This window comes from Pteronotus mesoamericanus, unplaced genomic scaffold (assembly GCF_021234165.1).
Source record: "Pteronotus mesoamericanus isolate MK-2021 breed Mesoamerican mustached bat unplaced genomic scaffold, CSHL_Meso_final scaffold_21, whole genome shotgun sequence".
NCBI lineage: Eukaryota > Metazoa > Chordata > Mammalia > Chiroptera > Mormoopidae > Pteronotus > Pteronotus mesoamericanus.
Window position 1 is genome coordinate 22,280,976 of NW_026555310.1, and position 14,501 is coordinate 22,295,476.

A 14,501-nucleotide genomic window follows, 5' to 3' on the forward strand; every position below is an offset into this window, starting at 1 on the left:
ATATACTGATGACAGTAAGAATTAACAATACTTTCTACTTATGACATTTATCAATAACAACTTTCAATTAAGTCAAACATAATTAACATGAGTTATAATTACAAATAAATATATTATGCTTGTACAATAGGCATATGTGTGTATATATATTTTTCAGATAGTAATGAACCCAAGTTGACTTTAAAAAAGAGTAAATTAGGCACATTTCCATGCACTTATGTTATCAGGGTGCCTTTATATAATCTTCTGATGTCACATAAAGCCTAGAGTTCTAGTTGATTAGAGCAAACAGTCTTTGAGTCTGTTTAGCTATAGAAAACAGGTTACCTCTAAAAAACTGGCTTGTTCTTTCCATACAACATGCAGAAGAGCAGAGTGTGTTTCATTGGCTTCTGTCCCAGTAACTTTTGGATCCCAGATTCTAAACTGAATTCAGGAAGATACCAGAGAACACAAGGGGAACTCCACGCTGTGGAGCCTGCAACCTGCTCCAGCCTCACCAAAGAGCCCTCTTTCAGCTGCTGCACTGGAGTGTTCTAATCACAGGGCTTCTTCCCTGCTGCCCCTTCTTCTCTCCCGTCCTAACAACTCACTTGTCCTGGATGAACTGCTAAGAGAATCACAATCTACTCTTTCTCATCCAGGCTTGCTTCCCGCCTCACACTCCCTGGAGGTGGGAAAAGGAGAAGGAGATCCCCTGCTGAGTGACAAGTGGGTTACAGAATGAGAAAACCAACAAGTAATAATGATTAGAGGAAGGCTATTTGTTGTAACAAAAAGAACACTATAGTCTTCAATTTTATAATTGCAAACGTGCTAAAAAATTCATGACTGAGATGATGAGCTAAATGGGACCTGATGCAATTAAAAAAAAAAAAAAAGGCAATGATATCCTCAGTTAAGAATCCTACTTTACTTTTGTTACTAGAAGAATACAACTAGCTAGCTGTACATATCCCTAAGATTGCAAATGAAGCAAAAATGGTCCACGAGTTTTATTCACATGGTTCATGTCTTCAACAAGGATAGAACTGTAACTGGATGCAATTTGGTATATTTTCACCAGTTTAGCAGACTGTCATCCAGGAATCTGGTTTGATCAAAGTTTTCTTCCCCAGCTGTAAGAAAAAAATTACATAAAATCAACTCACTTTCCAAATTTTTAAAAAAGCAAAGATGAAAAGAACCTCAGGAAATAAACATTTAGTCTCCTAAGATATGTTAACTCATGCACTCTGCTACTAAAACCCACCCCAAAATAACGGGTTTTGATTGATTTAGTTGTATATGTTTTTCCTCAGCTTGAGACATACCGGGGAACTCACATTTCACATCTAACTCTCCATACTGAATGAAACTGTAACATGGTGTGTTTGGTGGGAACCTGAAAAGGCCACATGCCTCTCTCTAAGAATCCCTCAGGTCTAAAAGACCCACCATTAGAACCACTGGCTTGCAGCAAGGTTCTTTTTCTATATTTAAAATGCATCTTACTTGGGGAAGATGACATAGGAACACATTTACACATATTCCCTTATTAGATAAGCTGCAGGTCTGGGGAGGAAATGAGACAGAAAGAAGGGATCATTGTTAGCTGGACAGGATTACAAGAGCACGAGGTATCACTACTGGGGCCTCTCTATGAGGTTTTTCAACTATAAAATAATGAAGTTGGACTTTGAGCTTTTTGAGTTCTAAGAGAAATAAAGGTTACAATAGACTGTGGATTGTGGAATTCATATGAAATTCCCCAGTCTCACCAAGGAAATGTTTTTATGTTCTTAGGACTCATGTTAATGAGAAACATACTGGTCTTTAGATAATCAACATTCTGTAAATTTCTGGGGTAGGGGCAACTGTTAATTATTTTTAAAAACCTGAACAAATAAAGGCAACTTTGTTGTCCTCAATACAGAATCCCAAAAGTTATGAAAGCTTCTATGCCTTACTGTTAAAAGAGGTCACTATACTTGTACCTTCTTGTGGCTTCTGCAAGGAAGTCAACAGCAGAGCTGCTGCCTCTGGAAGAGTTAGTAGTAGGGCATTTGGACTTCGTTTTTCTGGAGGAACAAAAATGTATACAGATCCTAATAGCATTTAAATATTCATATCGGGCCCTGGCTGGTGTGCTCAGTGGACTGAGTGCCAGCCAAAGGGCCACCGGTTGAATTCCCAGTCAGGGCACATGCCTTGGTTGCAGGCCAGGTCCCCAGAAGGGGGGGCACATGAGAGGTAGCCACACAGTGATGTTTTTCTCCCTCCTTTTATCCCTCCCTTCCCCTCTGAAAATAAATAAATAAAATCTTTAAATAAATAAATATTCATAAGAAACAGATTTTCGATCCCTCAGCAAAGGGTCCCTGCACAGAAGAGGTTTTTATAAATTGAAATATTTCACACTTCCCTTGGACATTACTTACAATTGGTTATGTTATGTATTACAGGGTATGGAAAAGAATTTAAGCTATATACAACACAAAATTTCATGAAAGCAAAGAGGATTAAGATAAAGAGCCCGTGAGAAATTTCCTCCTTCAGAACTTAATATCGTATGTCTGGGCAGAACGGATTGGATGTGATCCAGCTTAGAGCCTGGACAACCTCCTCTCTCCCTCCTTCCAAAGCAGTTTGCGATGATCTACGTTCTTGGCCATGTGTAAGGCAATTATTTGACTGAAGGAGTATCTGCTAAATATACAAAATTATTTCAAATCTAAGTTGACTGAAGACAAAACATCCTGATTCAGCACAAACCATGCTTTTTAATTTAAGAGCAACTGGAGTGGAAAACAGCTTACCCTCGCAAAGAAAATAGGCTTAATTACACTGCAATCTTGAAAAAGGTAAATGAATATTTGTTAAGCACCTACCATGTGCTGAACACAGAATTTGGTATTTTTCAAAATAAGTACGCTATTTATTTTTAGCATTTCAGTCTTTGAATTTTATAAAAGTTAATTGTATTTTTATAATCCAGTGGCATGGAAAGTCCCCGGTACCATTCTTTATAGCCTCCATTTACCAACTATTTCTGGTTTTGAACATTTTGATAGCTATTTCTACTAATATAAGAGGCACACGTTTTAAGTTTCTAGGTGAATCATTATCTTAATAATAATAAAGTGTTTAGGAGGAAACTATGTAAAGGTCCTGTCCTAACGGAGAGGCACCTTTTGGGGACTGCTGTAGTTCTCTCTACCCAGCCTTACCCGTCGGAGCTCAACTGCCCCGGGATTTCTGCACAACCAGGGGCCAGAGGCCACTTTTTCAGCACCTGCGACCAAATCAAGCCTGCGGAGACGCAGCCCCGGTCTCGGAGCCGCTGTCACCTTTAGGGCGGGGCGTTGTGAGCCACCAGCTCTGGCGCTCCGCCAACTCGGGCTCGGCCTGGGCAGGGACTCGGGGCGGCCCCCACGCGGCGTCCTTCCCGGTGGGAGACGCTTTCCTTCCGAGCGTAGCAAAGAGCGCCCTGCCCTCCTACTCTAATTCGCCGGACCGGCCCCTCGCTCCCTCGGTCACTCACCCGGCTGCGGTCGGTCGGAGAGGTCCTTCCTCTGACTCTGGTTGGAGATGAAGCGGCGTCCCTCTGCAAAGGCGAGCAACAGGGCTCAGCGCCCGCCGGGCCCGGGTCGATCAGGGATAAACCATAGCCGCCTCGCGCTGCGAAGCCTCCAAGCCGGGAAGCGGGGACGCGGCGGCCAGCGCTGGGCTGCGGGTTCCGAGCGCTCGGGGAGCAGCCCACGGCGCAGCCAGGCGCAGGTGCGGAGAGCTGGAGGAAGGTTCCGCGCGCCCCTCCCCGCCGCGCGCGCCCCTCGCGCGCCCCTCTCCTCTTCTCGCACCCCAGCCCGACGCCTTGAGGGGACTTGGGAGCAGCGGGCTGGTTACCCAGCCAGTGCAGTATTTCCCAAGCAACCCCAGAGTCGTCTTCTGTGGCACGAGCTAGCAACCCTGCTTAGGATGGAGGATTTCAGAAACTTCCTCTTCCACCGACAACGCCCTCTCCCTCCACTCCCTCTCCCCACCCCTCACCCTCTTTGCGCCACCGTCCCTTTCCCTTCTTTAACTGAGACCGGGATGACCTTGACCTCGATTATTGAAGGAAACAAATTTGATATTAGTCTTTCCCTGCAGCTCTCATACACCCCCAAGGACCTTCCTTTATTGCTGTAAGAGGAGCTAAGTATTTCAAACGTACGTGCGCCCTTCAGGTAAAGCATAGCTTGAGGAGTCCAGTTCCTTCTCTCCAAGAGTCTCTACAACCCCGAGAAAAGAGAAAAGCAGTTAATAAGATAGTGCAACCCGGCCCTCTATTAAAAAACAAAAAGGAATGGAAGGAGAGAAAAGACATAGAGAAATTAAAAAAAAAAAAAAAAAGAAAGGAAGGGAGGGACAGAAAGAAAAGAGGGGAATAAAGGGAAAGAATATTCAGGATCATCGATTTTTTTTCTTTTTTCTTTGTTTCTTTGTTTCTTTGTTTCTTTTTTTTTTTTTTTTTTTTTGCGTTTGCTTACCTGTGGAGCACTGCTAGCATTTCCCAGGAAAGAAAACACCAGGAAAAGAGCCAGCGTTGTTGCCGCCAGACTCCTGAGTCCCTGCAAGGAAACATCAATCAAAGAAAGTCATTCCTGTGTCTGTAGGACCTTATGCTTCCTTTCTTGACGCCTGGACAATTCAAACCCGTTACTTTCTTGCTGCGTTCTCTTCAATACTCAGTATGGAACGGGGTGGGTCAGGGGTTCCCCAGTTTGCCTTCTACTTAATCCCCAAGAGTTCTCTTTTTAAAGAAATTATTTAGAAATATATGTTCATAACAACCCAAATGACAAATGGCGTGAATAAGTGACTTTTTTCTTAGTAATATCAAATGATTCTAATATTTTAAGGCATAGTTTAAATATCCTCTAAAATGCGTATTAAACGTACAACAGGCAAAAGCTCTAATGCTTTTTGTAAAATAGTTCAAAAAGTCTTAAGTAAATAAAACCTGTACTTGCCTTCATGGTCTGCTCCTTTCCAGAACCTGCAATAAATGTAACTTTACCTGGGAGCTTTCCAACCCTGTTCTGTAAGTGGGGCTTTTAAAATCTTAGTGTCAAGGACCCTTCCTTCACACTTCAGTAGCGTTAGGGAGTCCACAGGGATTTCTTGTCAGTCTTCCAGGGTGAGAGGATCTGATGACTCCTCCAGGAAGATTCAGTTGCAGGAAGTAGAGAAATGATTGATGGCTGGACATCATTTGCTGAGATTGATACTGACCACATCAGCAGAGATATATTCTGAAAAAATCAGCATTATTGCCTTTGCTTTTCCCACTAGCTTCACAAAGCATTATCATCATCATCATTATCAAGGAAAATGATTACTAACTCCTGGCACAATCAAAACTAAATAAAGTAAGAAAACATTTTGGATAACTAGCTGTCAAGTTATCACTGATGACTCAAGATGAATCATTTGGGCAGAAATGAAAAGGTTAGGGAATCTCAATGGAATTTGACATTAGTTATTCACTTAGTTATCCATTCAATTACTTAACAAATATTTATTGCATGCCTACAATGCATTAGGTATTCCTTTTTTTAGTTCAAGGGATACAGCCATGCATGAAAAAGACACAGTATCCTCTTTGATCAAACTTATCCCTTAGGGGAGAAACACTCTAAACTAGTAAACAGGTAAATAAAATAATTACAGAATGTTTTATCAAGTAAAAGTAAACAACATGATGTGATCAGGAAAGTGGCAGGCTATGTTATAGAAGGTCAAAGTCAAGGGGAATGGGTCCGGAAGGATAAGGTGAGATAAGACATGTGATAAATTAGAGTGAGAATTTGTATTCCAGGCAGAAGAAAGTAAAGCAAAATCTTGGGATGGCAAAGAGCTAGGCTTACTTGAGGAATAGGAAGGAAACCAATGGCGTCAGAGCTGTATGGGTAACAGAGGACAGCACTTTGAAATGAGGTTGGAGAGGGAGAAATGGGCCAGTTATTTAGGAATATGGTTGTAAGTAAGAGATGATGATGGTTTGGGCTTGGGTGGTACTTGCAGGGAATGAAAAGCTGTAAATGAATTGGGGTGAAGGTTGGAGGCAGAAAATACAGAACTTGTGGATACATGAGAGTATGACAAAAATAAATTAGGGATGATTCATGGGTTTTTGGCTTAAACACAGAGTGAATGATGAAATCTTATATTGAAGTTGGAGATACTTCATAAGGGAGCAGTTAAGAGAGGGAAATTGAGTTGTCTTTTGGGCCTTTTAAAATTAAAATGTATGTTAGATATACAGGTAGAAGTGGGAAGTAGGCAATTAGAAATGCAAAACTCTACTGAGCTCAGCAAAGAGGTCACCAGCCTATAGATACTTTTCTAAAGGCAGAATTTATCAGTTTTAAGAATTCTAAGAATTTTAAGTCAGGAAAAGGATTGGGATTGAATGATCACACTTAGGGAGTGAATGGAGTTAAAGAAGAGAGGTAGGGACAGAGCTACGACAATAAATATACAGAAAATAAGCAGAGGGAGAGCCAGTAAGGCAGCTGAGGTGAGGCAATAAGAAAGAAAGGAGAAATTCCAGGAGGCAGTGGAAGCCAGGAGAATATCCATTATGTTGAAAGGTCAAACTAGATGGGAACTGAGAAGTGTACAGTGAATTTGGGAATACGATGATTTTTGAAGACATAAACTAGATTGGTTTGGCTTGAAAGTGAACGGGATATGAGAAAATACATACAAGCATCGACAACCTCTTTTAGGAATTTCACTAAAAGGGGGAAAAGGAAAAATGAATATTTTTTAAAGATAAGATACTTGAGTGTGGTGAAATTGTGTTATTTTGGGGGGCCTCAGTAATATCTGAATCTTTTTATTTTTTTAATTGATTAATTAATTAATTAATGTAGAGAGAGAGAGAGGAAAGGAAGGAGAAAGGGAGGGAGAGAAACCATTGTGGGAAAGAAACATTGATCGGTTGCTTCTAGTATATATCCTGACTGGGGACCAGATGTGCAACCCAGGTATGTGACATGACCAGGAATGGATCAGGTGACATTTTGCTTTGAGGGACGTTGCCTAAGCGACCAGTGAACCACACTGGTCTAGGCTGTTTTAATTTTATTTTTAAGTTTTTCTTTTTTTTTTAATCCTTGCCAGAGAATGTATCCATTGATTCCAGACAGAGGAGGGAGATAGAGGTAGTGTGTGTGAATGAAAGAGAGAGAGAGAGAAACAGACATTGATGTGAGAGAAACATTGATTGGTTGCCTTTCATATGTACTCCTGATTGGGGACTGCATCTGAAACTCAGGAATGTGCCCTGATTAGGAGTTGAACCATGACTTTCTTAGTCTATGGGACGAAGCTCCAACCAAGCCACACCAGCCAGGGGTGAACCCTTTTATTTTTAGGGAGATCCTAAAGTTTCCTAACTTATGAATGATTAAATTATAACTCTTGGTGGTGGGCAGAGACATTTTTTTCTTTTGTAGAATCTGAAAATGCCAGCTCCTCACTTTCCCAGCCTCCCTAAAAGGTAGGGTGTGGGCACATGACACGGGCTTCACCAATCAGAGGTACCCAGTCAGACGGGCAACCTGGAGCTACACTGGAAGCAAGCGGAGGTCAGAAGAAACATTGGTGCTGCAGTGGTTGTAGTAAGCTTGAGTTTGTGGGGGCAATACTGTCTACAGTGCTAACAGCAGATTCCAAATGGTGTTCCCACCTCCAGTGTCCTTAAAATGAAGTCCTCTTGCTCAAGTCAGTCCAGTTTGTTCATTTCTCTTGATGACAACTAAGAAACCAATCACAGGACATGTATTCTGATGGAGATGATTAGTAGAAAAGGAGAAATGGATGATGAAGAAGAGAACTGCAAAAAAGTACATAAAAGGCAAGAGGGATAGGATCCAAAGTATGTCAACACTCCATTGAAATGGTTATATACACTGGCAGATGTTGAACAAGGACCTGAGTGCCCACCACATGCTAAAGTACCATGGATTAGAGAGATGGTCCCTTTCTTTTAAAAGAGCAGTTTTTCAGGTATTAATGAGTCATTTGGGAAGCTAGCTAAAAAGCAGATTCTGGTTCAGTACAGCTGGGGTGGGGCCTGAAGTTCTACATGTCTAATAAACTTCCAGATGATGCTGGTGCATGCTACTCTACTGATCATTGGACATTTTGAGTAGTAAAGCTTTAGAATCTGCGAGAAGTGATAAAAGCTAAAGCTTAGATCGGTGTGGCTGGGAGAATGGCTAGCTGTAGAAATACTGGAGTATGGGGAGAGAACAGATGAGTTTGGTGGGGACTGGGGTGGGAGGGGCTGGTTGCTACCTGCAGATCTCTGTATAAGAGAGATCGGGATTGCGGATTGCGGCACTTGATATTTAGACTCCATTGTCATGTGCAGACAAGAAAACTGGAGTTTGGTTAGTAAAAGGAGAATGGAATACACAAAGTAGTTTGTAGATGGAAACTTGAGGAATATTTACTCCTTTTAAAGAATAAGCAAGAAAAAGCCAAATCCCTTACTGTGATTTTCCTACTGTCTTAGGAGAAGAGAAAGATTTAAAAAAAAACAACCCAAAACTGAAAAACTAAAAGGTTAACACCAAAACCAGGTAAAATCTTAAATTCCTTTAAATATTAGATTTTAGGACTTAATTTCAAGAGATTGTAAAGAGTAATAAAGTATGCATGTATTTATGATTTAAATGAAATCTTAAATGAACTCCAACTACTAGGTTACCTAACAGACAAGTAAAATGTCTTTTTCCTCTGTCCATACCACAGACACATACAGAATTTAGAAAGAGGAACAGGAAAATGAATCACCACTTAAACTGTTTGGAATTTACAATTTTAAGTAAAAATAAACAAGTGTGGTTTGTTTACAACAGCTTTGCTAATGAATTCACAAGCAGCTGTTTGACGTCAAAGCTGTCATTCTTGGTAGAATATGCACAAATGAAGAGAATGGTTTTGACATATTATCAATATTGTAGTCTTATCCAAAGTAGCAGGTCAGAATGTGTTTGTTCTAAAAGGACATTGACTTCCAATAAAATATTTTTGTTAAACCATGAAGTTTTATGATTTTTATAGGTCTAAACCTAGAGATGGGCCTAGAAAAGTTATTTGATAATGAAATGGATGGATAAAATGACTAATTTTTTTTCTGCTGACATTTATTCTGCTGACCAGGCAGTGGGCATTGAACAAATTGGATCCTAATCTTTTAAAAAAGGCATATTCAATGGAGACCATTTTGCCTGCATAGCTGATGTTATCTGAAATTTTCTAGTTGATTGGAGGGTACTCAGGACCGGTTTTAAAAATAACCGTCACGGTTGAAACTGCATTCTTACAAGGTCAGTGATTATTATTCACATAGAAAACAGCTCCCATCTTGGGTCAAGTTACGTGGGCGATGTGGCTATTATGATACTAAAGTATCCAAATTATTTCTTTGATGAAAGAATAGAGAGGATTTTGGAATATTATGAATGAAGCCATTGGGTTCAGTTTCCTACTTTGGCTTTATTCCGTGCCAGAGCCGCTTTTTGCCATAGGCCACTTGTTTCACAAACAGGTGGTAAAAAGTAATTCCCCCAAAAGGGCTGCCAGTTCTGGGAAGGGCTTTAGGGGGCACTGAGAAGGCCTGCTATCAAAATAAAACATCCCATTCATGGACCAGTGTCTTTACCACTGTTCTTTTACTTAAGGCTTTGAACCTCAAGAATCTTTTTTCTATAACCAGATCAAAGACAAAACAAATGGAGAGTTCTAGAAGAGGGCAAGGACTAGCTCTTTTGGCCTAGTGGGTCAAGAAAGATGAATAGAGGTGACCTTTTAATTATGTCTTGAGAGGTAGTAAAGGTAAGGTCATGGAAGTGTCTCGATCTATTAAGGACTTGGGGGTATGTTACTTCTGTGTACAACCTCTTACATGGATACAGGTAACAAAAGGGCAGACATTGGATCCTTTCAGCCCCAAGGGCAAAGTTAGAAAGACATGCTGGATATTTAATAACACATTTAAGATTTTACATTCATCAGATAATAGTCAAGACTTGCAGTTTAACTGTATTCAACAAACACTCATTGAGTACCTTAAGTGGCAGACTGGGCGAGTTCCTTTTTTTTTTTTTTTTTCTTTCTTGGCCTTACCAAAATTTATGATCAAGATCTTACTTCCAAGACACTGCAGATGTTAAGTAGTTTTTATTTGTCACAAATACTTAGATAATATATATTACTTCCATCTTGAGGAAAAAATATTTAAGCTTGCTCCACTAACTGCTAAATTTACTGCCCATATTTTTGTCCATTTCTAGTTGATTATGTATATACAACTTGGAAATGAAAGATGCGATGAACTTTTTGTAAAAAAGAAAATTGCACATAAGGCTGATTAAAAAAATATGGTGGGTTATTGTATAATGCTAAATTTAATTTTTAGTGTCATAATAACGATACATTTGACCACTGTTATAACTTAATGTGTATCCCCCCAAAATTCTTATGTTGAAGCTCTAACACTTCATGTGATGGTAATTGGAGGTGGGGCCTTGGGAGGTAATTAGGTTTAGTTGAGGGCATGAAGGTCCTCCATGGAGGGCATAAAGGGGCCATCCATGATGGGATTAGTGTCCTTATAAGAAGAGGAAGAGGAGAGACATTAGAATCAGTTTTAGCACAACCTAACTGGTAAGCAGTGCGGTATAGACTCAAGAAGGCTGACGGGGTGCCGAAGGGCAGCAGCACCAGAAGGATATTGAAATGGCCAGTTAGAACCCCCTGAGAAGGCTCTAAATCATAAGAAGGGATCTCCAGCCTACAGCACTGGAGCCTAAAAAGTACCCAGATAACAGCCAGCTGTAAAGAGGGCAGGGTTGTTCTCTGACAGAGATGGGCAGCTAGAGACGCAAAGAGCCGTTTAAAGGGCCAATGCATAAATTTTTATTTGCAGCCATGTACCCTGGTCTCCCACAAAAGCAAGGGCAGAGTGCGCTGGGGCCACCTGGGGAGACTAGGGAAAGAAGCTTTGGCAAGAGAACTGAGAGTAGCTGGCAGGATCCCAGTACTGGCTCATCCCCCATATGGCAGCAGCCACCTGGCTCAGATAGACCACTCTCCTGAGTGGCAGCAGCATGAGAGGACCCAATAACGCCACCCCCAGGAGGAACTCTGCCTCGCCCTATGATGTCTCTAAGCCAGACTGCTGAGTGCAGCATGATTAGATTAACAGCTGAAGGAGACAGGCACAGACAGTAGATTTCTGAAAGTCTCAAACGGACTACCTAAGGTCAGGCAGGGTCAACAGCTGACATTATCAGAGGCAGATCCAGAAAGAAAAAAACAGCGGTGTCCTACCATAGAAGTTCACACCACAAAGCCAGGAAATCAAGACCAATTTAAGAAGCAGAAGCAAAAAAGAAGAGTCCCACAAATAATGGGAAGACAAAGAAACCCCCCCACCCACCACTGGTCGAAGGGAAAGGAGTTCCCCAGAAAGAGAACTAAATGAAATAGAGGCAAATCAACTATCAGATATGAGTTCCAAACGCCAGTTCTAAGGAAGCTCAATGACCTCAGTGAGCTCAGACAGAATTACACAGAAAAAAACTACAGGGAAAGTACGAGAACTTACTGCAAACTATACCAGCATGAAAAAGGACATAGAAACTATCAATAAGAGGCAAGAGGAAATCAGGAATACAATTTCTGAATTGAAGAACACAGGAGAAGGAATAAAAAACAGGCTAGATGAACCAGAGGATCGAATCAGCGAGCTGGAGGACAAGGCAGAAGAAAGCTTCCAGAAAGAGCAAGAAAATGAAAAAAGACTCGAAAAGAACAAATAGGTACTTAGGGAAAGGCAGGAAAACCTGAAACATAATAATAGCCATATAATAGGGATAACAGAAGGAGAAGAGGAGGAGCAAGGGATAGAGAATGTTTGAAACAGTGATGATGGAAAACTTCCCTAATTGGAGGAGATAAAAAGTCACAGAAGTCCAGGAAGTACAGAGGGTCCCATCCAAGAGGAACCCAACAGGGTCCACTCCAAGACACATCATCATTAAAATGGCAAATATCAAAGACAAAGAGAGAATCCTAAAGGCAGCAAGGGAGAAAGAGGTAGTAACATAGAAGGGAGCCCCTGTACAGCTAGCAGCTGACTTCTCAACAGAAACACTGCAAGCCAGAAGGGAATGGCAAAAAATATTCCAAGTCATGAAAAGCAAAGGCCTGCAACCAAGACCGCTCTACCCAGCAAGGCTCTCAATTAAAATGGAAGGCAAAATAAGGAGCTTCTTAGACAAAGGAAGGCTAAGAGAATACATCTCCACCAAACCAGCATTGCAAAATATGCTAAAGGGACTGCTTTAAGATGAAGAAAAAAGAGTCTATGAATACCCAGTTCCTTTCACAGTCACCAATACTTGATTATACCAATATTTTTAACTTATTAATTTGATTGACAATTATTTTGTTGTTTGTTGAAACTAAACCTCTGTACATTTCTTGTCTGTTTCTGTTATTTTTTTAAAAAAAGCTTTAAGTTACTTTTTGGTATACTTTATCCATTTTTTGATTAAATGTTTGTAGAATTTCTCCCCTAAAAAAACAATCCAACCATTAACCCTTTTATAGATGCGTTGCAAATACTTTCCTATTGTATTATTTGGCCTTCAAGTTTTTTTTACATGAATATTACTGTATAGTCTTAAATGTTTAATAGTCATATTGTCAATATTTTACTTTATAGCTTCTGGTTTTAATGTTACTTCAGGGTAAGAAAAATATTATTTTGTATTTTCTCCTAAAACTCCTTAGATTCTACATATTGATTTTTTAACTCACCTGATTATTTTTTGTATACTGTGTGAAATAAGGCTACTTGTTTCATTTCAAGTAATAGTGGTCTATGCTCCTTATATGTTGAATAAGCCTTATTTTCCCCATTGATTTGAAATATCAATTTAATCATGTTAGACAGAAAGATACATGTTTGTTTCTAGAATGCTCATTTTATTTCACTGACATACTTAATTATTTCTGTGCTGGTATCATGATTGCTGAGACTTTTATAATGGATTTAAACTTTTCAATATTTTATAATGGGTCTTGACATTTAAAAAAATAAATAAAATCAATCTGTATTTAAAAAAAAAATAAAGGAATTCCTACCTTTGTGACAACATGGACAGAACTGGAGAATATTATGCTAAGTGAAATAAGCCAGTCAGTGAAAGACAAATACCATACGATCTCACCTCTAACTGGAATCTATTCAACAAAATAAACTAACGAACAAAATTAACCACAGGCAAGGAAACATGGAGCAGACTGAAAGTGACCAGAGGGGATGGGGAAGGAGGACAATGGTGGAAAGGAGAAGGGACTAGACAAAGAACATGTATGAATGACCCATGGACATGGACAACAGAGTGGGAATTGACTGTGGGGTGGAATGGATGGAATAAGGCAAAGGGGGAAAAATTGAGACAACTGTAATAGAATAAACATGATTTAAAAATAAAATGTTTCTTTAAAAAAAGGAGAGGAAGAGACTAGATGCTTTCTCTCTACCACTGGGTGGGGACCCAGCGAGAAGGCAGCCATCTGCAAGAAAAAGGGTAGTCAGCAGGAACTGAATATGCCAGCACCTTGATTTGGACTTCCTAGCATCCAGAACTGTCTACTGTGTAAGCCATCCATTCTGTGGAATTGTTGTAGCAGCCCGAGCTAAGACAACCACCAATTAATAGAAAAGTACCCTTTTATTGAGAGATAAGACAAGTGTATTTACAATATTGAGTTGTTAGATCATATAGTCTGACTGGGAGACTTTTTAAAGCAGCAGTATTCTAGGAATTACAACTAATGAGGGGAAAAGAAAAACATTCCAAATAAGGTTTCTGTTACAGAAAATACATTTGAACAATGCCAGAAACACTTAAGGCTAAGTAGAATTTGACCTCTTCTTCCATCTTTATAGCAATAATCAAAGTACTTTTTTTTTTGTCACTGAGACATAAGATTAATTTTGGAAAGGAAGAAACAGTATATTTTAGAAAAACTGAAATAGTGGAGGATTAGTATGTTTCAAAATAGAGCCTCTTCAATGGCTCTGAATAACAAACATACAAAGCTGCCCTGCAGTCCCAAACTCACATTTGAGATTAACCATGGACGGGTTTCAAACCGAGAAGTGCTCCAGCCTCTCAATCTTACTAAGGACCGGGAGATGAGCAAAACCTTTACATGCTCCTGTCTGAGGATGCTTTCTGAAATAAGATTGTTGAAAAAGACATCTGTTACAGTGCAAAGAACATTTGATAGAAATTCATGCCCACAAAGAAGTTAAATAATAACAGATGTTCCTTACATTAACAGATATTGTTCTTGCTCTAAAAAGGTATAATTATCTAGCCTTTGTAAATAATATGGGTCAGTCAAAAATACATATAACAACTCCTACAGGGCAACTTATG

At 40.0% G+C, this 14,501-nt stretch overlaps 1 protein-coding gene across 1 annotated transcript; it reads right to left on the reverse strand.

The window, feature by feature from the left end:
- Positions 1 to 984: 984 nt before the first annotated feature.
- Positions 985 to 13,997, reverse strand: SPX (spexin hormone). The gene is made up of 7 exons (XM_054590798.1): positions 13,942 to 13,997; positions 5,042 to 5,063; positions 4,512 to 4,592; positions 4,196 to 4,253; positions 3,524 to 3,586; positions 1,977 to 2,060; positions 985 to 1,118 (listed from the first exon to the last, which is right to left on the reverse strand). The coding sequence occupies exons 1-7, from the start codon at positions 13,995 to 13,997 to the stop codon at positions 1,060 to 1,062; spliced, it is 423 nt and encodes a 140-aa protein (XP_054446773.1). The 3' UTR covers positions 985 to 1,059.
- Positions 13,998 to 14,501: the final 504 nt, after the last annotated feature.